The sequence below is a fragment of the Lynx rufus genome, unplaced genomic scaffold (genome assembly GCF_022079265.1).
Source record: "Lynx rufus isolate CCGP_SWC_20201006 ecotype Redwood Valley unplaced genomic scaffold, mLynRuf1.p SCAF_2, whole genome shotgun sequence".
Lineage (NCBI taxonomy): Eukaryota > Metazoa > Chordata > Mammalia > Carnivora > Felidae > Lynx > Lynx rufus.
The window spans coordinates 94,807,504-94,831,322 of NW_025814834.1; the positions used below are offsets into that span (position 1 = coordinate 94,807,504).

Consider the following 23,819-nt stretch of genomic DNA (forward strand, 5'->3'; position numbering starts at 1 on the left):
ATAATAGATGGGAGGTTTGTTGTTAAGGAGATTAACAACTATTGTGGACCTCTGGCACTCCCATGGATGGAAGACCAAAGCATTTTATCCTTGAGATATCTCCCCAACCACCTTCCTGCCCCCAAAAGGGAAAAGAGCAGAAAGTTTTACATTTTTTCTTGCCATATCCCCTGGTTTATGAATATTTAATTTAAAAATTACTTATTTATTGTGCTCCAGTGAAGAAAAACTGTTACTAATTTATTAATGTTTTCATTATTTGGTTGAATAGTTTTACCCTTTTATGTAATACAAGAAAATAATATGCTGCTTGACTAAATGTTGTTTGGCAAGAAACAAAAAGGTAAGAGATGTAATAAATTATTTCTAATTTTAATCAGATTGGGATGGTGGAATGTACATAGGGAAATATAAGGAAAAGAATAAAAGAATGAAATCCAGAAGTATAATGTGTATATAAAAAAATGTTAATTACTGAGACATAAATTGCTATAAATTTGTTAAAAAAACACAGAAAAAATTGCCTTGTTCATTTCCCAATGCATTTTACTTTTCTATTAGGACACACACAAACATACATGCACACTTTTCTGTAAGCTTTAACAAAAAATAACCATTAACTAACTACAAAAAAAATCTTTCGATTTTGAGTTTTTTAGTAGTTCAAATCCCACTAATTCCACAAAAAGGATATAATTACCAACACAATACTTGCCACTGGCACTACTGAACTTCTCTTTAAAGAGGGATTTGTTCTTGTACTTATTAGCATAACAAATTTCCTTCCCTTTCAGATAAGGATGATTTGAGGATTTCTCTTTTTTTCTTCAAACTGAATGATATTCAACTAACTTAAGGTATAAACTGAGATGATAGTACATAAAATAATTGGAAGAACAGATTCTATAACATGTTACATTATGGTAACTTTAAGAGTCAAACACAACATTTAAAAACTGTTCACAAAAACTGTTTTTCTGTGCCTGTACTATACAGATGTACTCTGTTTCCCTCCTCCTCACCTTAACTAGCATTAGGAAAAATCCACAATGAAAATATCACTGATTATAAAACACGTACTGTCTGTCACATAGATATTTTGGCCCTCAATTGCGAGGAGTGGCATATTCAGCTGTTCTCCATTTAGTGGGAATATTTTTCCTGAGATGCATTTGTAAAAGCACATTGGTCCAACCTGTGATTAAAAGTTTCAATTCTGTAGGCAGTTTGACAATGGAGAGGAATAAAAATTTAGCCATGGAAAAGAACGAAACTTGTAAATTCATATAAACATGGAGTAAAGGATCTTTGCATGCCTTATTAATAGGCTGTATGAAACGAATTAGTCACACACAAGATATTGGAATGCGGAGACTGAAGGTAAATTTCTTTTTTGTTATGACATTAGCTGTAATCTGTATTATAATTTTGGAAGAAAAGAATCAAAAGAGAAACAATATGAAAAGTTAGTCACTGTAGCCCAGGAAAACTCACAAAATAATTTCCATTAGAACAACAATGTATTTAAAACTAACGAATGAATGGTGTCACGATGAATGCTCCCATCTATAAAGAATAACTTTTGATGACTTTCAAAATTAGGGCATGTATTAGTTTATATTATTTGAAGTGGATTGTACTATAAACTTCAGGAAAACTTGAATTAAACGGAGTCATAATTAAGACAGAAGTTGGCTAAAATGACCAATGCTTGCATTCAACATCCTTCGGAAGAACATTTGTCACACATACAATACAGGGCTAGTAAAACAAAAAAGGAAAGACCTAACACTAAGTCTAAGACAACTCCTAGGAGCAAAGGATTAAAAACCTGGCAGCTCTCCTACAGGAATGATAAGTAACAATCTTATCTGGTTAAGGAAGTTGGTGAGTCACAATGATCACTGAAGAGTGCATGAATGAGGAGAAGCACAGACAATTCTCATCAGATTGCCCTGTGTAGGCGTCCTTCTCCTAAAACTGCGGCTCCCCTCAAGAGTGGCACATAATATCAAGAGCAAGAAACTGCCTAAGCAGAGGGTTATGTGGCCTCAGTGAGTCACGCTGATGTAGCCTGAGAGCCTCCAACAGTGACAACCAGCTAATACAGTCTCAAAGATGCCAATTAACATAACACTTCTACACTAGAGTGATGAAAGGCTAAAAAGTACCTTATTACACATCTGGGGCAGAATCACAAATCTAGGTGGGAAGCACAGAAAGAAATGAATTCAGTAAAGATAGTTTTTTATACTGAAGTCACAGTTGTTTTCACAGAAAGCTTAAAGAAAATTTGAGAGGGGCAAAAGGAAAAGGATCTTTTCAGTTTTAATATGTTTGATATTCTTAGTATTAGATTGCATTTGGTTTAAAAATACCTTTCACTATATAACCGGCATACTGAAAAACAAAACACAAAAAAGATGTTTTAGAACATCATTCCTTTTAAAGGCACAGTGAGTCCAAGACATCAAAATATTTTCACCAGGCTAGATTCTCACAGTTAGGTCACTTTGATTCTTGCTTCTAGTTAGCTGTTCAGGAGGTATCTTAGCTTGCCGTGTCTGTCTTTTGTTGTTAATAGAGGTGGATTATCAGGCTGCAAAGGAGGCTTCACTACAATGGCAGTGAGTAACAGGAAGCTGCTCACCACTTTGCTTGGCATGGTACAGTCTTCACATTATGGTTTGTGGTTCTGTACACGTCAGCATATAAACCTGACGTGTACAGCACATAAACCTGACGTGACCCACTCTTAATCTCACTGGTTTGCATATTCATATGCCCATGTCTGAGACCCTTGATAGATGGAGTGTGGTTAACATCATAATAGTAACACTGAAATAAAGCAGAATGAAAAAAGCAATATCCATCGCTAAGAAATCACAGCCTCAGAAATATTACTCACCTGTCTGCTGTGCAGGCTGTGGCAGTGGTTGGTTTAGATGTGAATTGTAATGGACAGAAGGGATTGGGCGATACTGAGGTTGACCAGAGTGATAGTGGCCTGGAGCACAGTAACAGGCTGGCATCTAGGATAAGTGTTGAGGAAGAAAAATCAGTTTCACTTGCAAAGAAATGTTTTCTCTGAGGAACAACAGAATGTAATGAGTAATAATTCTATTACTACCCAAAAATACATTTTCTTAGCTTTACATTTATGTGAAAAAATTTTTAAAAATTTCAAGCATACAGGATACATAACAAAAGACACCTACCAATATACCTGGCAATTACATTTAGTAGGTTTAAATTTTTTGGCCATATTTGTTTCCGATTTCTCTCTCTCTTTTATAAAACCAAACACTATTAAAATAGCTAAAGGCTTACTCTAGAATTCTTTTGTCCTATATTCAACAGAAAAACCATTATCCCATAGTTGGTGTGTATCTTTGTTATAAATGTTTTGGAACCTCTACTATATATGTATATCTGTTATCCATACAGAAAATTGTTGAGGATCTAAAAAATTTACATTATAGTACTGTACTATATACAACTCCATGCAAATTATTTTGCAATTAACATTCTTTTTTGAGACTTCTCTTGGTTGAAACATATATACTGCTAGCTCATCCAATTTGATATATGAACTGCAATCATTGTATAGTCAGTTTATCTATTCCCACACTAATACACAGTTGCGCTGGTTCCATTTTTTAATTTTTCTCATATTTCTAACGTAAATTAAAATGCAAATACAAATCCTATTTGTCAATTATACCTTAATAAAGCTGGGGGTAAAAACAGTAAGACTAGCTTGATTATATTTACTTCTGGTGCTATTTAAAAAATTTTTTTTAATCTTTATTTATTTTTGGGAGAGAGAGAAAGAGAGAGAGCATGTGCATGCAGACAGGGAAGGGGCAGAGAGAGAGAGGGAGACACAGAATCCAAAGCAGGCTCCAGGCTCTGAGCTGTCAGCACAGAGCCTGATGGGCGGCTCGAACCCATGAACCATAAGATCACGACCTGAGCCAAAGGTGGACACTTAACCAACTGAGCCAACTAGGTGTACCTCCTTCTGGAGCTATTTATACTAGTTGTGCATTTCTCTTAATCTGACCTAGTTTGGAATAAGGAATAAACAATTAATTCAGTGATGTAGAAATATGTGGTAAATTAACTTTAGTAGCTTCATAAGCTCTTTCAGGTTCTGCTCTTCCAATTGGATTACTTCTCAAAGAGACACCTGTAGACATCTTAAAGAATGCCCATTTCATCTGGAAACCAGCTGGAGTACATAATTTCTATATCAGTTATAAGCCAAGAATCTCCTAAATTTACTGTAACATTCTTCTGATTCTGAAACATTAGATACAATACACATGTGGTCCCTTAACTGTTCCTGGAGGTATCAGCAAACAATAGGTTTTCCTGATTTCAGATCTTAATCCATTATTATACTTTTCAGTATATGTATGTATATAAATAACAGTATATTCTTTTCTCCCCCTTAATTAAAAAGGATATCATTGGGGTGCCTGGGTGACTCAGTTGGTTAAGCACCTGACTCTTGATTTCAGCTCAGGTCACGATCTCGTGGTTTTGTGAGTGTGAGCCCGTGTCAGGCTCTGTACTAAGAGAGTGGATCCTGCTTGGGATTCTCCCTCTCTTTCTGCCCCTACCCTGCTTGTATGAGTGAACGTGCAGGCATACGCGCACGCTCTCTCTCTCAAAATAAGTATATAAACTTAAAAAAAAGACATTGTTTAAGGCAAAAGAAAAAAAAGGACAAAGGAAAAATCAAATGTAATACTAAAAGAATTCAAATAATACAAAAGGCAGGAAAGGAAGGATATAGGAATAAAACAGAGATAAAACAAATGGAAAACAAATAGCATTGTGGTATCCCTGCATTTAGCCATGTCAATAGACATACTAAAGATAAAAGGACCAGACACTCCAATGAGACTGGATAGGACAGAAAAGATGAACTATACACTATATGCAAAAGATAGACTTTAAATACTGAGCATTCAAGGGTGCCTAGGTGGCTCAGTCAGTTGAGCGTCTCATTTCGGCTCAGGTCATGATCTCACAGTTCATGAATTCGAGCCCCAGATTGGGCTCTGGGCTGACAGCTCAGAGCCTGGAGCCTGCTTTGGATTCTGTGTCTCCATCTCTCTCTGTTCCTCCCCTGCTTGTGCTCAGTCTCTCTGCCTCTCAAAAATAAATAAACATTAAAAAAATTAAAAAAAAAAATTGAGCGTGCAAATAACATAAAAAAAGATACCATTTAAATGCTCATCAAAAGAATGCTGAAGTCACTAGATTTGTCAGATAAAATAGGTTTTAAGAGAGAAAAACATTTCATTGCTTACTATAGGTTCCAACACTATACAAAACTGGCAGAATTTAAGGGAGACATAGACCAATCCACTATCACTTAATTAAAAAAAAATTTTTTTTTTTAATGTTCATTTGTTTTTGAGAGACAGAGACACAGACAGAGTGTGAGTGGGGGAGGTCAGAGATAGAGAGACACACAGAATCTGAAGCAGGCTCCAGGCTCTGAGCTGTCAGCACAGAGCCCCATGCAGGGCGCCAAAGTCAGACACTTAACTGACTGAGCCGCCCAGGTACCCCAACCACTATCACTTATTGACAGAACTGGACAAAAGATCTAAAAGAATCTAACCAACAACACTGACTCAACTGATACTTAGAGAATAATAAATGCAAAAAAAAAAAAAAAAAAGTAAAAAAATGAAGAGATTAAGACAAGCTAAATTAATGGAAAGATACCCCATGTTCATTAAGATTGGAAGATTTAGTATTAAGCTACAATAATATCCAAAGCAATCCACAGATTCAATGCAATCTCTATCAAAATTCCAATGGTGTCTTTTGCAGAAGTGAAAAAGCCAAACATCATATTTATATGGAACCATAAGCCACATAGCTCAGTAGCCAAAGCAATCTTAAAAAAGGACAAAGTTGGGGTGCCTGGGTGGCTCAGTTGGTTAAATGTCCAACTCTCGGTTTTGGCTCAGGTCATGATCCAGCGGTTTGTGAATTCAGGCCCTGCATCCGGCTTCGCGTTGACAGCAGGAAGCCTGCTTGGGGTTCTTTCTCTCCCTCTCTGCCCCTCCCCCGCTTGCTCTGTCTCTTAAAAAAAAAAGAAAAAGAAAGAAAGAAAGAAAGAAAGAAAGAAGAAGAAAGTTGGAGGACTCGCATTTCCTGATTTTAAAACTTACCACAAAGGTATAGTAATAAAATAGTGCAGTACTGGCATAAAGGTAGAAACACAGAATAGCAAAAGTAAGAGTTTATTTGATACCAATAAACCAGAGTACCAACACCATTCAATGGGAAAAGAATAGGGTCTTCAATAAATGATACCAGAACAAATAAATACACACAAAAGAATGACGTTGGGACTCTTACACCTCATTATCATACGCAAAAATTAACTCTAATGGATAAAAGATCTACCTATTGGAGCTAAAGACCATAAAACTTTTTTTTTTTTTAATGTTTATTTTTGAGAGACAGAGAGAGAGAAAGAGTGTGTGTGTGAGCAGGGGAGAGGCAGAGATGGGGACAGAGGATCCAAGGCAGGCTCTGACAGCGACAGCAGAAAGCCTGACACAGGACTCAAACTCACAAAGTGTGAGATCATGGCCTGAGCTGAACTTGGACACTAAACCCACTGAGCCACTCAGGTGCCCGAGACCATGAAACTCTTAAAAGAAGACAGGGATAAAATCTTCATGACCTTGGATTTGGCAATGGATTCTTAGATATGATACTAAAAGTATCAGCAGTAAAATGAAAAAAAAAAAAAAAAGGATAAAGTGGATTTCATCAAAATTAAAGTTTTGATGACTAATTAAGGACGTTATCAAAAAGTCAAAGGACAACTAAAGAATGGTGAACATCTTTGCAAATCACACACCTGATAAGGGTCTAGTATACAGACTATATAAGGAACTCTCACAACTCAACAAAAAGACAATCTCCTGAAAAAAATGGCAAAGGACTTACAACAGACATTTCTCCAAAGGAGACAGATAATGGCCAACAAGCGTATGAACAAATGATTAACCAATCATTAGGGAAATACAAGTCAAAACCACAATGAGATACCTATTTCACACCCAAAGGATGGCTAGGATAATAATAATTTTTAAAAAGGTAAATAATAAGTGTTACTGCCAAAATGTGGAAAAACTGGAACCTCAATACATTGCAGATAGGAATATAAAATGACACCATAGAAAGCCTGGTGATTCCTCAAAAAATTAAACACAGAATTACCATATAATTCAGCAATTTTATTCCTAGGTATATACCCAAATAAATGAGAACAGATACTTGAACAAATACATGTACCTCCATGTTCATAACAGCACTATTCACAATGTGCAAAGGGTAGAAACATCCCAAACCCACTAATGGTTGAAAAATGAACAAACGGTGGTATATACAAACAATGGCATATTATCCAGACCTAAGAAGGAATGAGGTACTGATACATGCTACAACATGGATTAACCCTCAAACACTGTGTTAAGTTAAAAAAGCCAGACACAAAAGGTAACAATATGGCATGATTCCATTAATATGAATAGGTAAATCCTTAGAGACAGAATGCAGATTGGTGGTTCCAAGGGCTGGGGGATAGGGCAAATGGGTAATAATTGCTTAATGAATACAGAGTTTTCTTTTGGGGTGATGAAAATAAAAATGTTTTGGAACTAGAGAGAGGTGATAGTTGCAAAACACTGTATATGCACTAAATGTCAGTGAAGTGTTCACTTTAAAATAGTTAATTTTATATTATATGAACTTTACCTCAAAACAAACAAAAAAAATCATAAACACTAAAATGATAGAATACAAATGCTTTCAAGTGCACATGGATCTTGCCCCCAAAAGACTACATACTGGGAAATAAAAAAAGACTCAAGAGATTCCAAAACAAATCTTAGACTAGGTTCTCTGACCACATGAAATTAAAACAGAAATCAAAACAGTAAGGTATTTAGAAAGCCCCAAATATTTGGACATTAAATAACACACTTCTAGACAAATCATGGGTCAAAAAAGTCACATACAAAAAAGAGAGAGAGATTTTGAATGAAATAACAAAAACACAACATATCCAGTTTTATGAATTGCAGCTAAAGTGGTGCTTTAGAGGGAAATTTATAACATTAAAAACTTAGAAAGGAAGAACAATCAAAAATCAGTGATCTATGCTTCCACCTTAAAAAGCTAGAAACAAAAGAGCAAATAAATGCAAAATAAGTGGAAGGAAGAAAATAATGGTAAAGGCAGAAGTAGCTCAAACAGAAAATGGATAATAAAATTAATGAAACCCTAAATTGGTTTTTTTATTTTTTTAATTGTTTAAGGAAGGTGGGGAGGGAGGGAGAGGGAGAGGGAGAGAGGAAGAGGAGGAGGGGGAGAGGGGGAGGGGGAGAGAGAAAGAGAAAGAAAGAGAGAGAGAGAGAGAGAGAGAGAGAGAGAGAAAATATGAATATGCATGCCTGAGCTGGAGAGAGATCATGACCTGAACTGAAATCAAGAGAACGCTTAACTGACTGAGCCACCCAGGTGCCCTGAAACTCTAAATTGGTTTTCTAAAAACATCGATGGAATTGATAAATCTCTTAAGTAAATAAGACACAAAGAAGCGAGAAGAATGAAATTACCAACATTAAGAATTACATAGGTGATACCATTAAAGATCTTCAAGATACTAAAATTATAAGGTGGATATTATGAGCAACTGTTTGCCAATAAATTTGACAATATAATTAAATTATACAAACTATGAAATCTGATCCAAAAAGAAATAGAAAATTGGATTAGCTCTGTATCTACTAAAAAACTGAATTTGTAATTTTAGAATCTTCTCCACAAAATAACTCCAGATCCAGATGGATGCATCAGTGAATTCTAGCAAACATTTAAGAAGAGAAGAGTTCTACACAAAGTGCTTTAGGAAATTGAGGAGGCAATAATATCTAATTCATTTTGAGGCCAGTATCAGTGCCACCCTGATACTACAACCTGAAAAAGACATTATAAGCAAACCATAGACCCATATCCATTATGAACATTCATGCAAAAATCCATAAGAAAAGTCGAATGAATCCAGTGATATATAAAGATGTTATATCATGACCAAGTGGGAGTATGTTCCTGAAATAAAAGGCTAACTTAACATTCAGAAGTCAGTCAGAATAATTCACTGTATTAAGAGAGTGAAGTGGAGAAAAAAAATCACATGATCATTTCAACAAAGAAAAAGACATTTTATAAGACTTAACACTCAATTCATGGTAAAAACTCTCAACAAACTAAGAGAATTTCCTCAACCTCATAGAGGGCAAAAACCCCACAGATAATATCACAGTTAATGATGAAAGACAGAATGCTTTCCCCTAAGACTGGGAACAAGGAAGAATATATACTTTCAAAACCTAGCCTTAAGTTAATAAATGAATTCTAGGGAATTTACTTGCCCCTGTTAAGTTGTGTGTATATTCAACATCAGAGCTCATAGACAATACAATAAGGCAAGAAAGAGGAATAAAAGGCATATATATTGGAAAGGATAATATATGTAGAAATGGTCTTCAATATAGAAAATCCTAAGCAGTCTGTAAAAAAGTACTAGAATAATTAAATTTAGAAAGTCCACAGGATTTAAGGTAAATGCACAAAAATCAACTTTATTTCTACATACTATCAAATGATGAACAGAAAATGAAATTTTAAAATAATCTCCTTTAAAATATCATTAAAAAACATTACATACTTAGAGATATATTTAATAAAATATATGCAGTACTTGTATAATTAAAACTACAAAACAGTGTTGGGAAAAATTAAGGAATATTCATGTAAATGTAGACAGATAACATGTTCCTGCATTGAAAGCTTTGATAGTATTATGATGTTAATTCTCCCTAAACCGACCTAAACACATCAGTTTATTTTTATGGTGTACCTACCTTATTGTGTTTCTTGTAAGCTAATTAAAACAAATCTATCAGTCAAAAGGAAACTCAGAAGTGACATACTTTATCCAACTGAAGTATCTACTAGTTATGTGGCTGAGAAGGGAAGATGATGGCCAGCTTTGTTTATATATACATTCTCACAGATTCTCTCCATGTGAAATAAAAAGTAAGCTCTCTAAGGTTAAAAGGTGAGAAAGCGACGTACCTGTGGTGAGGGCTGCTGAATATATCCCTGCTGCTGAAGCACAGGCTGGCTGACAGGATGGCCAGAGGCAGCATAGCCAGCAGAAGGGACTGGCTGCCCAGGTGGCAGAGGAGGGGGAGGAGGTGGTGGCGGCGGTGGTGGTGGAGGGGCTGCTGTCATGATATAACCAGACTGCTGTGGGGACTGAAGAACAACAGTGGACTGGAACATGGTGGCATGAGGGTCAGAACCATCTGCAGATGGCTGGCGGGCAAGACTCATGTGGCTAAACTGAGACCCAAGGTTGTCCTGCTAAAAAAAAAAAGGGAAAGGTCAGAAATCAGTAAGCCTTCCATACACATGTAAACCAAACTTCTAAAAAAAAAAAAAAAACTTCATGTATTTGAAGATGAACTGCAGTAGTATGGGTATCATGTATCTATAACAGATTTGATTTAATAGAACAGCTTCAATACAATTAGAACTCTAAGGCAGGAAAGTAGGAGTATTATAATGCTGTCATTAATAAATTACTTTTGAAGTAGATCTAATGGATTGCAAAGCATGCAGAAGAGTAGGGCGTAAAAACATTTCACACAAAAAAATGAAAAGACACTTATTTAAATGATGATTAAAGACACATAAGGATGTGTGAAGTGAAAACTGGACATACTTATATTATATAATTAACATCTTCTCAAAGGACTTCAAGGACCGGGTAACTAACAAGGCACAGTACTAATTATTCTACCCCTTTTCCTAAAAGGCAAGATTCTGGTTCTAGGCACTTCTGTTTATCTTATCACACCTGTTGAATATACTAGCACAAATGAAAAAAAAAATGCATAAAATCCACCCCAGTCTTCTAATCTCTCAAAAATAATTTGGCCATAAATTCTATTCTTCTCTAGGGTTTTTCAGTCTCGTCCTAAAGTCAGATGTTGACAAATGTAATCGAGATGAGTTTCCTATTGCTTTTGCTACTTGGTGAGCAGGCAATCATGTCCAGCCAAGAGAGGTTTATAATGTACATGCCATCTGACAAATGTTTTCTCTCACTCAACAGCCTAAGGACCAGTTCTGACTAGTCTAGATAATATCATTGAAATGACAAAAATGGGGTTAAAATGGCATCCCCTTGCTCCCAAAGAGCCAGAGATTGGCAACAATATACACCACATTTTGTTAAGAGGAGAATTTTGGAAAAAGTTACCTAAAAAAAATTGTGGCAACTGAGTTGTCAGATCAAAGTCGACACATCTGCAATTTCTAGTCTGCTGGTTTTTGCAAAGTACATTACAGCTATGGAAAAGACAGGGAACTGAAAAGGGGTACCTGATTTAATGACTGGAAATACATGGTTTTATGCTTGCTCTGACACACTCTAGCATTATTAGCCTAATTCAATGAATACTTTCAAAAGGGAAAAATGTACTAAAATATACCTATTAGTTGTAATTACACAGTAATCTGGCCAAATATTTTAACTATACACCACCATCAGAGTCGTCTTGAAAAAAAGTCATTTTCTTATTCCAACAATCTGCCATTTTTCAAAACATTTTTGAGGCTTTTATGTTATGTTCATTGACACTTTGATCTTCTCAATGTTGGCAAAATTTTATTTTTTCAGATTGGAAGTGATTTTTGAAAATCATTCACAGCCAATGCTGGTAAATAAGGTTGCCCCCAGCTCAACGCAAAAACACTCTCAATATAAGAAAAAGTTTCTACAAAATGTCAAGTGATTTTAAGACATAGCTTGTAATTTAATCTAAAAAGTAGTGTCAAAATATGATGCCATATATTAAAAAAAATAACAGCACCACTGGGAAAAATCTATTAGGCTGTTTAGGGAGACTCATTTTAAGGGAAGGGAAGTAACATTTATTGAATACTCATTTCATGTTAGGCCCTAGGCAGGAATTCCATTCCAACTTTTACATTGTTGTCTCATATACTTAGTAACTATAGAAGGTCACAGAGAGAACACATGGCCCTGGTGCTTGTAAACTCTGAGAGGTAGAACTTAGGGCATACTTTGGATAGAAGAAAGTACCATTCATTACAGTCACAGATTAAATATCTAGAGATCTTCTTGGGAATATACTTAGAAGAATGTCTTATGTAATCATAAGCTCCAATTCACCCTAATAACTGGGATAAGTCTACGGGACCTATGTACTGGGGAAAGAACAGAAAGCCTTAAACCCAGATGAAGGCTGCCACTCCAAGATTGCACAGATCGCACTGATCTCAAGGAGAAAAGTAGCTAAACCATCTTAGTACTAGAATTGTCAACCTGAAAATCATTTCATTGTGGAAAAGCAGGAAAAAATTGGGATTTATATAATCACTGTAATAAGTCAATATAACAAATATTCTACAGTAGACAGTAAATTATTTCTAATACAAGTTAGAAACACTTTTTCAGTATATGTGTCTAGGACTTTAAATAGTCACAAAAGATCATATCACATTAATCACATTCATAAGCATCCATCACACATCCACCCACAGAAACAATGCAGGAGGTGAATAGAGATATAGTACCACGGAGTATTGCTGGGTGGGTGAGACTGGCAGGAGCGGGGATGGGTAAGGGGCTGTAGAGTACTGAACAGGCTGTGAAGAGGACTGCAGAGGACGAACAGGCTAAGGAATAACAGGTTGGCAAACAATGTTAATGTCAGAATAAAATGTTACAAGAATTGCATAAAATGGAAAGTTACACTTTTTTGGCAACAGCTTAAACTATATTTATAAAGTGATCTTAAACAACGATAATAGGAAACAACAAAAACAATGCTAAATGAAGAAACTCTACACAGTAAAAATTTAAAAAACATACCTATGTTTTAATGTATAATTTTTTTCATACAAATATTTATTAGATTCATAGAAACAGGTAATTTAGACATTTCAAATCCTATTATCTAACCCAAACCCCTAGGTTAAGTCAGTAAAAACAAAACCACTCATTCTTACTTCCTGGTTTGATGGAGGGGCTGTTCTATTTAGCATTATAAAACTAAATAAAAGAAAAACTTCATTCATTATCAGACAATGAAAACAACATAGTATCTATGCGAATTACTATCTGATAAGGCATGATTAAATACTCTTCTGGGACCATAGGGCCTGAATTCTAACAATTTTCACTTTAAAAAATTTATTTACTTTTTTAATTTTAGCAGTTTTTAAAGTACAATATGTTGTGGGTGCCACTAAGAGTAACAGCCTAAAGAACAGCACACACATACATACAGGCACATGTACACACATAAACTTATCTCTTTTACACAAGGAAGATAAACACATTTGTCTTGAAACTACAAATTTTGGTTGAGAGAGTAGATGCCATGTGGAGCTGAAAAACTAGTGACCTGAAATTTTTTCACTAATGATATACTTCTGCATTTCAGAAAAAAAAGGATAAGTTTTATGTTTTCCAGGGACACTCAAAAACAGACATTATAGAAAATGAACAATGTTTTAATCATTTTAAACCTTAAGGAGTACAGCTGGCCATCTGTAGGCTAACAGTGGCATCTGACTTAGTTTCCCAGTCTTATATTTATATTAGATAGTTTATTACAAAAGGGTAATACACATACTGGCTTAAAGACTCTCATAATCCATGTTATATAGGTGACAGTCAGACTAAGATAAGTGACCTGTAGACAGCCATGTAAGCAAGCACTGGAGGAACCCAGGTCATTTTATCTAACGAAAACTCTCACTTTTGCTTAAAATGTATACACATGAATCTCTGTCTGGACAGTATTTCCTAAAAGAATACTTTGAAAATGCAAAATAAGCGAACTGAATAAGCTTCCCAAGGAAATAATCTAAATAAGGGGAAAGTCTTATGACAACTCAGACGTGTATGGTGAGTTACACTTCCCCCACAAAATCAACACAATAGTTTCTAAAAAATGAAAAAAATAGAATCTCACAAAAAATCTAGAACTAAAGCAAAAGTACTAAACAAGGTAAACACTGAAGGATCTATAGAGCCACTGGTTCCTCACTAACCTCTTGACTAGAAATTAGCAAGCTTCCTAGCAGATGACAGCACATATCACACTAAACGAGGTGCAGTGGTTTTAGAACTTCCAAGCACAGGCTATTCAATGTGTTATTAAGTCAGACAACCATTAAGACATAACTTTCTTCCAGACATCTTGACCTACTATGTAAGTGTCAGATGAAACAAAAGCTTTAGTCAGCTGTAAGATAAAAGAAAGAGGAGTCCGATGAGCACCAGTGGTATGAATTAATGTCTCCGAGAGTGTCAAGTGGTAATGAGACAAATGTGGGCGGGAAGACTCGTTCAAAGTGAAATTCTGACACCACTTAGAAAAGGAAAAGCCTTAGCTCTTCCTTTTCCTACTTAAATTGCAAATGGCTGCAAAACAATATCCACTTAAAAGTGACTGGTTTTGAGAAATGCAGCCCATCTGAAGGCTTTGGAAATCATACTATTATTTTGTTTGGTTATTTGAAACTTCATGGATGGATTATCTCAGTGCAGAAAGAAAGTAGTTACTGAGTATCATTTGTTCATCAATTCTCTATTTTGGTATCTGATGATGAATTACCTGAAACACCTGAAGCAACACCAGGACAATCAACCACGAAGTTTGATGCATATCCTGAGATTTCAAATTATAGTCCATTAAAGCTCTATTCCTTTTTTAAAATGTTTATTTTTTTTGAGAGAAAGAGAGCAAATGAAGTGGGAGGGCAGGGAGAGGGGGACAGGATCTGTAGCGGGTTCCTTGCTGACAGCAGAGAGCCCGATGTGGGGCTCGAACTCACAAACCATGAGATCACTGACATGAGCCAAAGTCAGACCCTCAACCAACTGAGCCACCCAGGTGCCCCTAGGCTCTATTTCTAAACTAAGCTATCTACACCTTTATTTAGGATAGTCTCATATCTAAATCATACAAAATTATTTCTAAGAGATAATAATCTGAAATATATAATCATAGATGAATCCTTAGACTTTTTTGAAGCCACCAAATACTATTTCCACTGAATGAAATGAAAATCAGTCTTAAAAGCTCCTGGTGAAATATGTAGCAAGGCATAGGCAACTGACAACAAGATGAAAGAGAAATACTTCAGGACCTAACTGAATGAAGGCAAGGCAGAGAAGGCCAGGGAGGGCGTTTTATGTACTCCAATGTGTACCTGTGCATTTTTAATCAAATGGGGTTGGGAAGTGGATATGGGAGTCTTTGGAAACAGTTTTTAGGCAACTTCCTCTTCACACATTTGTATGTTTGGGTTTAAAAAAAATTTTTTTTTACATTTATTTATTTTTGAGACACAGAGAGAGCATGAACGGGGGAGGGTGAGAGAGAGAGGGAGACACAGAATCTGAAACAGGCTCCAGGCTCTGAGATGTCAGCACAGAGCCCGATGCGGGGCTCGAACTCACGGACTGTGAGATCATGACCTGAGCCGAAGTCGGTCGCCCAACCGACTGAGCCACCCAGGCGCCCCCACAGATTTGTATGTCTTAAAAGCACATCAAAAACCTAGAAATCCTACTTTATATAAACTACCTTGCCCAATATTAGGACTCTTAATTGCCAGAGGCACAATTATTCGCAAAACTTTGAAAGTATTTGATGACATTACCACTGCTCATATATTCTTTACCCTTGCGCTACACAAACGATATAACTTGCCAATAAAATTAATGAAATTTCCCTAGTTCAAGTTTATCTCCATACTTCTTTCATAAGAAAGTATTCTACAAGTTCTCACCAGTGGAATATTTAGATAGTCTTATGGAGAAAAAGAGGTGTAACTAACTGTACAAGCTGTCTTTGATATGTTATACAACCTTTGAAAGAACAAAAGTAAATGAGTTTACACTGGGATAATCAAGTTCCCCAAGGATGAATACATCTATATGGGAATAGCCAGAATGTGAAAGTGTATGTGCAAACTTTAAACATTTCTACAAATTCAAGATACTATTAAGAGTGCTTCTGTGAATTCTAATTCAGAATGTTTTTGCCTCCCTCTTTTGTAGAATAGGTGGGATGCAAAGTACCTTGCCGAACTTGAGCAACTTAAGTTTCTTCTATCTTCTTGATCTGCTGAACCTTAGAACAACTTACTTATTAGCTCACTGGGATAATCTTAGTTTTCTTTTTATTCCTTTTGTCCATCTCTTGCTGTTGTAGAATACGGAGAACATACTCACCACATAGGCTCATGAGATACGAAATTTCCTTCTTTCCAATATATATTCTGTATTTATTAGCTGAAAATCCTGTGAAGTTAACCTCTCTTCCTACAAACGGAGCGGGACATCACTGGTGCAGAATATTAAAGTTCTAAGAGATACTTGGGCTAGCCCAATTATAATTATAATTAGTGAGTTTAAACCCAAATATATAAAGGGAGGTGAACTTAGCATTATGTAATCATGGATATGTGCACCTGTGAGAAAATGTGATTAGCTGCTTGTTGTTGAGGTGGTGGGGGTGGCAGAGGTGGCTGTGGAGGTCCAGGCACTTGGGTTCTAACAGGTTGTTGAGTCATAGGAGGATTATACACAACTGGACTTCCATCTGGGTTTATGAAGGGCTGACCTGAAAAATTATAAGAGGAGGGAAAAAAACCATTTACAATTGAGACCGAACATAGGTCATTTCTATGAACAATCTGTAACACAGGTCTATAATCCTTACTCAAAATCCCAAAGCCAAGTTTCTGAAGACCAAAAGATTTTCTTAGCAGAGGAAACGAAGTGTGACCTTACCTGAGCCTATTTTAATAGTCTTTATTTTTCTCACTTAGAGTAAATTTTTTTTTCATTTTTTAAAAATATAATTTATTGTCAAACTGGCTTACATACAACACCCAGTGCTCATCCCAACAAGTGCCCTCCTCAATGTCTATCACCTATTTTCCCTCCCCGCCACCCCCTCCCCTGCCAGTTTGTTCTCTGTATTTAAGTTTCTTGTAGTTTACCTCCCTCCCTGTTTGTAACTATTATTTCCCCTTCCCTTCCCCCATGGTCTTAAGTTTCTCACAGAGTAAATATTTGAAAATTCTGCTGCAGTGTTTTACTATGTAGGTGCTGCTCTAAAACCTCCTGGAGTTATTTTATAATACACAGCATTTTTCGAAAAACTCTGAATTCTGAATATCTTGCTCAAGGGATTCAGTTATAGGACTGTGGTCCTGTAGTGCTTTAACGATTTCAGTTTTAAGAAAAAAATTCTTGACTTTGGGATACTGGAACGTTATTAATTAGCCTCTATTATGTAGTGAGAAAGAGCTAATTTATAGACCACAATGCATATGCTCAATTAGTGAAATTAACACTGGATGAAAATTAAAAATGCTTGCCAGCTTCAAATTTCAAATCATGGACTTGATGGCAGAGTCCTTATTTTATAACTTCTAAAGTTGTAAGTTGTGAACTCTGAAGAATTTTGTAAAATAATTTTTTAATTCTAGTGAGCTTGATTCACAGGTATGGAAAAAACCTTTAATATTGATTTAGAGGCTTATTGTTATTGCTTACTAATTACTGGGGGGATATCTGAAGTGCCTAAGTAAATGAATTTTACTCTTTTCTACACATACATTCTGAACAACTTTTTCTTATTATGAAAATATTTTTATTGTGGGAAAATAACCAATAAATAGGGATCGAAAGAAAATAAATCCCCCCATAATCTTGTAGTTAACAATTTGGATACCCTTCTTCCAGAATTTTTTTTTTTCAAAGCAGAGGTAAACAGATACACAGATTAGTATTTTTCCTTACACTATACACTATATTATTAAAAAAAAAAAGAACAGAAAAAAAGGGGACTATGTGAAATATACTATGTATGATACCCATTTAGAATGGGAAGAATAGAGAAGTTAAGAGAAATCTGACTGAACAATTGTTAAAAATTGTCTTAATAATATCCTTTCTTCCATGGTAAAACCCCCTATTTGCTTTCTGAAACTTATGACATAATAAAATAATTGTGGGGAGAGAAGAATACATTGTTCCACTGATACCAAGTGGGAAAAGTCTTTCAAATTCAAATAATTTTCATTAAGTTTCTTGATAATTTAGTTATATGAAAACAAGTAATGCTGGGTATTTGTTGATTGTTATGTAATTTTGAACAAAAATGGTAGAGAAGATATGATTGGAAGCATGCTTAAAAGTAACTTAAGGGCCGTTTGAAAACATTGGATGTGTTGTAATGCTGTTCTCAAAAAGCAAAGAGATCACTTTTGGACTCATTTAAAATTAAGAATACAATTCAATTACAGGTTGATCTGTTGCTCATTCTATAATTTCCTATTCAGTAGAATCTTTCATATCATTGAAAAATCATTAAAATGTTTTGAATGAAAAGTAATAGTAAATAGTATATTAAGTCATCTTATATCCTGCTTCAGAAAAACAAGAAGTTTAGTAATATAATAAATCTCAAGGAGAAGAAGATAATGGTTAAGCAAAAACGGAATTTCTGAATAGTCAGTTATTCATTTCTTCTAATAGAAACAAATGTTCCAATACTTTATCTTAAAAAACAGATGCAAAGAAATCTGAAGGTAATGAGTTCCAAGCCATGGTCTTCTCTACAACAAACAAAAGAAAAGGTTCAGGAGCACACAGAGACACTCTCGCCTGTACCTATCTTGCCCAACTACTGCTGTGCTGATGTGACCACATGAGTTAAGTGTACGAATTTCTAAGAAAGGTTATCAAATGATTTATAAGGTTGTTCTCATTCTCACAAAATTACTGCACCATAACATTCTGAATAGAGACCAGACTTCACGTGATCTTTTAAAAGATGTTTTCTGTATTTGCCCATACGACATGCATAATGAAATGTATTATGACTGCAGTTTCTTAATCTCTCTGAAGTTTAGTTTCCTTACACGTAAATGGGGACTTCACCTACCAAGATTGTAATGATGATAAGTAATGTGTTTCAAGCACCTAACACAGTACATGATACATAATACATGCTGAAAAGATGAGAATTATTACCTAACTGCAAAGAATATGTGTCTTCAATATTAATTCATAAGCACTACCTATTTCCTTTTTCTAATAATAAAATGTGCCTTACCTTTTCCTTAGGAGAAAACAATTACTATATTCAGAAGGACAATAACTTACATGTTCTTTCTCCTTCATTCTATAATGAATAAGAGCTGCTTACTTTCTCCTTCCTCATGAAATGCATACTATTTTCCCCAGGATAATTTTTACTTTTTTAAATCAAATAAAGCTCTTTCAATGGTCATTGTCTCATTTCTAAGAAATGAACCATTTTTCAATTATGGTCAGCCTAAAAGGTGATGTCTGGATGTCACAAAGAGAAAAATACTTCCTGATATAAATATATCTTGTAACATTTTCTAGCAGAAATGTTTTATTAAAGTTCTAGGGAAAATTCTAATTACTTATGAAAAATAAAAAATTGACAACACATATACAAATAATACATTTAATACACAGTTTTTATTTTTCAGTAACTCCTGATATCTCAACTGAAATAAACACCTTTTTCTCGATACCAACCTGTTTGTGGGTTGATCAGAATACTGCCAGGTGGTATGCCTGCCGCTTCCAAGGGAAGCAAAAAGAAGCTAGTGCTAGGAGATGCGACTTGCCCATTTAGGCCACCATCAAAGGAAAGAGAGCTATGAGTGCTGACAGTTGGATAGACGACAGGTGCGCCATGAGAAGACTGGCTGAGAGCTGTACCTGGAAGAGGCTGCTGGATGTGAGAAAGAGAGCCCGTAGATGACCCTACACTACCAGAAGACTCAGAACCTAGGGAGGAGTAATGAAAAATATGGATTTTTTAAACCTCATATAAAAACGAAGGCTTTAAATATGTAACAATAAAATCTACATTACATAACATGCAGTTACCACATAAAAGCAATGGCTATTTTTGATTTACTATATAATTTTGCTTCCCCTCCCCATCATCAACAAGTTTAATACAGCAAACTGATCACATAAGTTGTCAGAGAAGTCATAGCCAAAGCATGCAACTTAAGCAAGATTATAATAACAACAGCCACAGACAGCCACAAAAAGCACATTACCCACATTCCCCAAAGCACAAACTTATGTACATTTTACCTTTTAGATTAACACTTAGGAATACACAGATTATAATTTTCCCCAGGAAAAAGAACATAGCACAGCCAAATGCCCCAAATCTCTTATATCAGAAACCCCTTATCTATAAGAACACAGAAAGATTAAGAGTAGTAGAGGAGATAACAAAAATGATAAATTCTCTATCAAGAGACACAATTGGGAAGTTTCATTACAGAATTCCATTTTAAGCTCAGAATCATAGCATCTTCCTATAGAGTCAACATTTAATTGTTTATCATATTAAGGGACAAAGACAGCATGAAAAATATTCCGAGTATTCATATTAGCATTAGTTTTAAAATTTATTTCTTGCTAAACTTAATAAATGTGATAATTTATTTTTAGCTGTTTTTATCCCTGCAATCTAGTTCGTTTTCTATCACCCAGAGACTGAAAATGTTACTGACTTTCAGTAAAATGGCTAAAACTGGATAATAAGACAATCAAAGAAAGAAAAAGATTTTTAAACTGTATATGGTTAACTAGGTTTTAAGTAAGAGTTAATTCTGGGATGGAGAATTACTCTTTAATGAATGAAATAAACAAATATGATACACTTATACAGACTGCCTTCTTCTATTTTAAGTTGTGCCAAATGACCCCGGATAAAAACTCTACCAAAAATAATTTTTCCCTATTAAGAGTTAAATAATGGTTCATCTCTGAAGAGAATATAGATTATAAATAGGACACGATCTTAAAATGTTTTAATTCAGCAGTGTTCCTACATGATCTTCTCATAGTTATTGTTATGATGACTTGTTTCCCAAATAAATGCATATCTTGTGCACATACATATTTCTTATATTAACAAAATTTACCTATCTTTAGCAATATTCTATGATATACACTAAGATATTTTTGATATGCACATTATAATAAGAAAGGGTGACGAGTGCAATTCATAAGCCTTAATTTAAAGCACTGATTATAGACAAGGATTAATAAAAAAATACTTGGCCACCTCTAAATCTCTCCCATGTTACCTGTGCAATACCATGTCTATGATAACCCAGATAGGCTAAAGATAGCCATTTCTGCTAACTTTTAAAGCTAATTTTGGAATACAAATAAAGATCTGCAAAGATCCTAAGAGAGATGTGAGGTCTTTAGTATTAAACCCAGTTAGTAAAGGTGAAGAGAAAATGTATGAGCCTAAAGGTAAGGTACCCTAAAAGCAAAGAAACTAGAAGAATGAGGATGTTACTAAAATTTTCACTCATTCAGAATAATTACATCACATTATTTTTCTTGAAAAATCCTCAGAAACTTCTCAGCAATTTTACTGATTCTTTGAATGGCAAATGAAGGACTTTATCATGAAAAATACAATCAATAACTGATAGTATTAGCTGAAAATGCAACCAATGTTAAATAATCCTAGGTAAGAAACCAGGCCTTCTAATTATAAATAAGCAATGGAGAATTTCCAACCACCTCTGGGGACTCAAACAACAGATGACATTTCACTGAACTAACTTGATTAAGTTTATGTCACAGGATAGGATTTTTACTTTAACTGATGTTTGTAAATCTCTCTTGAGCAGAGAATGAATCCAAATGTCAATACACCCATTACCTCTGAAGTACTGTGGAGCTGCTCAATGCACTGCTGGTAGGAATTTTAGATGTTAGGATAACTGCAGAAGCCATCTGATAAATAAAGAGCTAAGGCAGCAATAGGGAAATGAATGTTATGACTGCACAGTTCTAGACAAATATTTATACCTGTTTTTGAAAGCCTGCCTATGCTTTTGCTGCTCCCAGAACTATCACCTCTTGTCAGGACCGAGATTCCACTGAAGCTGCTGGCTTTGGTAACAGCAGGCTTGAAGTTTCGGAGGGAACTGTCTGAATCTGTACTGCTCCAGGGTCGTGGTTCAGAATACTTCAGTTCATTCTCAGTGCTGCTTTGATGGCTATTTGTTGATCTCCCTGAAGCATCTTTATTAACTCTGTAATTTAGAAAGAAAACTTTGAAAAGCTAATAGGACAAAAGGGGAAAGAATAGAGAAAAAATGCTTTGAGTTTTTAATGCTGCATGAAAACATGCTTTCAATACCTAAATATCTGACGCCTCTGCTGGGTACTACTAGCATCCTCGTCTTGGATTCTGTTGGCATTTTAATGAGACATTTTTATTTTTATTAGCGTCAATCAGAGAGTTAACAAATGAATGTTAAAAATTCCCTCACCTTTTGTCAATAATATAATTCTCTTGGGAACACAGGGACTAGAAAGAAAGAAGAGATATAAGAAGTTGAGCTTTTGTCAAATACATAAACTGGTGATGACAACAAAAAACACATGCAGTAATATTTAATAAGTTATCATTTAGCCCTGCGAAAAAAATCCGAAATAGTGATAGGGGGACATAAATAAATAACAATGAAATTATTTTTGGCTTGGACACACTATGCTTACTTTTAACAGAAGCCATTCATTTCTGGGGCACAAATTAATCTGAAATTCAAATAATCTCTTCCAAATAGTGAACCCCTTTTCACTATTATATACTGAAGGTGTACACCAATCTATAGATTCCACCTCATTCACTCAACATTTTGATCACCTGTGCTTTGGTTGTGACTGTAGCAGTGAACAAGCAAGCAGCTATACCTCAATGCAGCTCAGAACCAAACTGTTCTAATGCTATGAACTTAGCTCGGGCAACCACCATTTTTGCTTGTATTATTATAACAGTCTTCTAACTGGTTTTCCAGCTACTAGTTTTGCCCTTTTAATCCAATTTAAACAATAGAAGCCACAAAAGTCTTTCTAAAATGTCAATCTTATCACATCTCTTCCCTCCTTTAACAGCTCTCCGCTGTTTGCATAGAGGTCAGCAAACTATGGTCAGCCACCTGTTTTTGCAAATAAAGTTTTATTCGAACACAGCCGTGCCCATTTATTTATGTATTTTCTACATCTGCTTTCACATTAAAAAGGTAGATATGAGTTGTTGCAATACAATACGGCATGACTCTAAAAGCCTAAAATATTAATTATCTGGCTCTTTACAGAAAAAGTTTGCTGCCTCCTGCTCTAACTAAAGGCCCAACCACCTTAACCAGCTTTCAGGGACAGGTCATCTGCTTCCTGGGTCAAGTCATCTGCTTCCTGCTTATTTCTCTAATCTAAACTTTCCTCACTTTCTGTGTCACGTAGGCTATAGTCCAGCTCCTCTGAATTTTTTAGTCTTCATGTGTCAACTTCTCCTTTAACTCTGGGCCTCTGCAAATACTGACCCTCTACTTGGAACATTTCACTCCCTTGGAGTCTCTGTTTGGAAGCTAACTCTTCCTCTCACTCCTGAGTTCTGTTTTGTGATGCTTTTCTGCCATGTCCCTTATTTTACCTTCATGTCTCCACCTACATCACATATCGTATTGTCATTACCTGGCTATTCATCGGGGTAGAGGCCTCATCAATCTTAGAAACTACAGAGAGAATTACATCTAGTTTATCAGGCTCTGAGGAC

The 23,819-nt window shown here is 35.3% G+C and overlaps 1 protein-coding gene across 3 annotated transcripts in view; it reads right to left on the reverse strand.

Annotated features, from left to right (window-relative positions):
• Positions 1-23,819, reverse strand: part of R3HDM1 (R3H domain containing 1) — a 171,119-nt gene that overhangs the window by 70,403 nt on the left and 76,897 nt on the right. For 2 of the 3 annotated variants that reach the window (XM_047082938.1, XM_047082937.1), the window contains 7 exons: positions 22,534-22,571; positions 22,401-22,451; positions 22,067-22,293; positions 19,745-19,999; positions 16,633-16,784; positions 10,186-10,476; positions 2,909-3,032 (listed from right to left, as the gene is read on the reverse strand). In XM_047082938.1, the coding sequence (XP_046938894.1) occupies positions 2,909-3,032; positions 10,186-10,476; positions 16,633-16,784; positions 19,745-19,999; positions 22,067-22,293; positions 22,401-22,451; positions 22,534-22,571 (1,138 nt within the window). The remainder of the gene's footprint in view (positions 1-2,908; positions 3,033-10,185; positions 10,477-16,632; positions 16,785-19,744; positions 20,000-22,066; positions 22,294-22,400; positions 22,452-22,533; positions 22,572-23,819) is intronic. The other variant, XM_047082940.1, reaches the window with a different exon arrangement.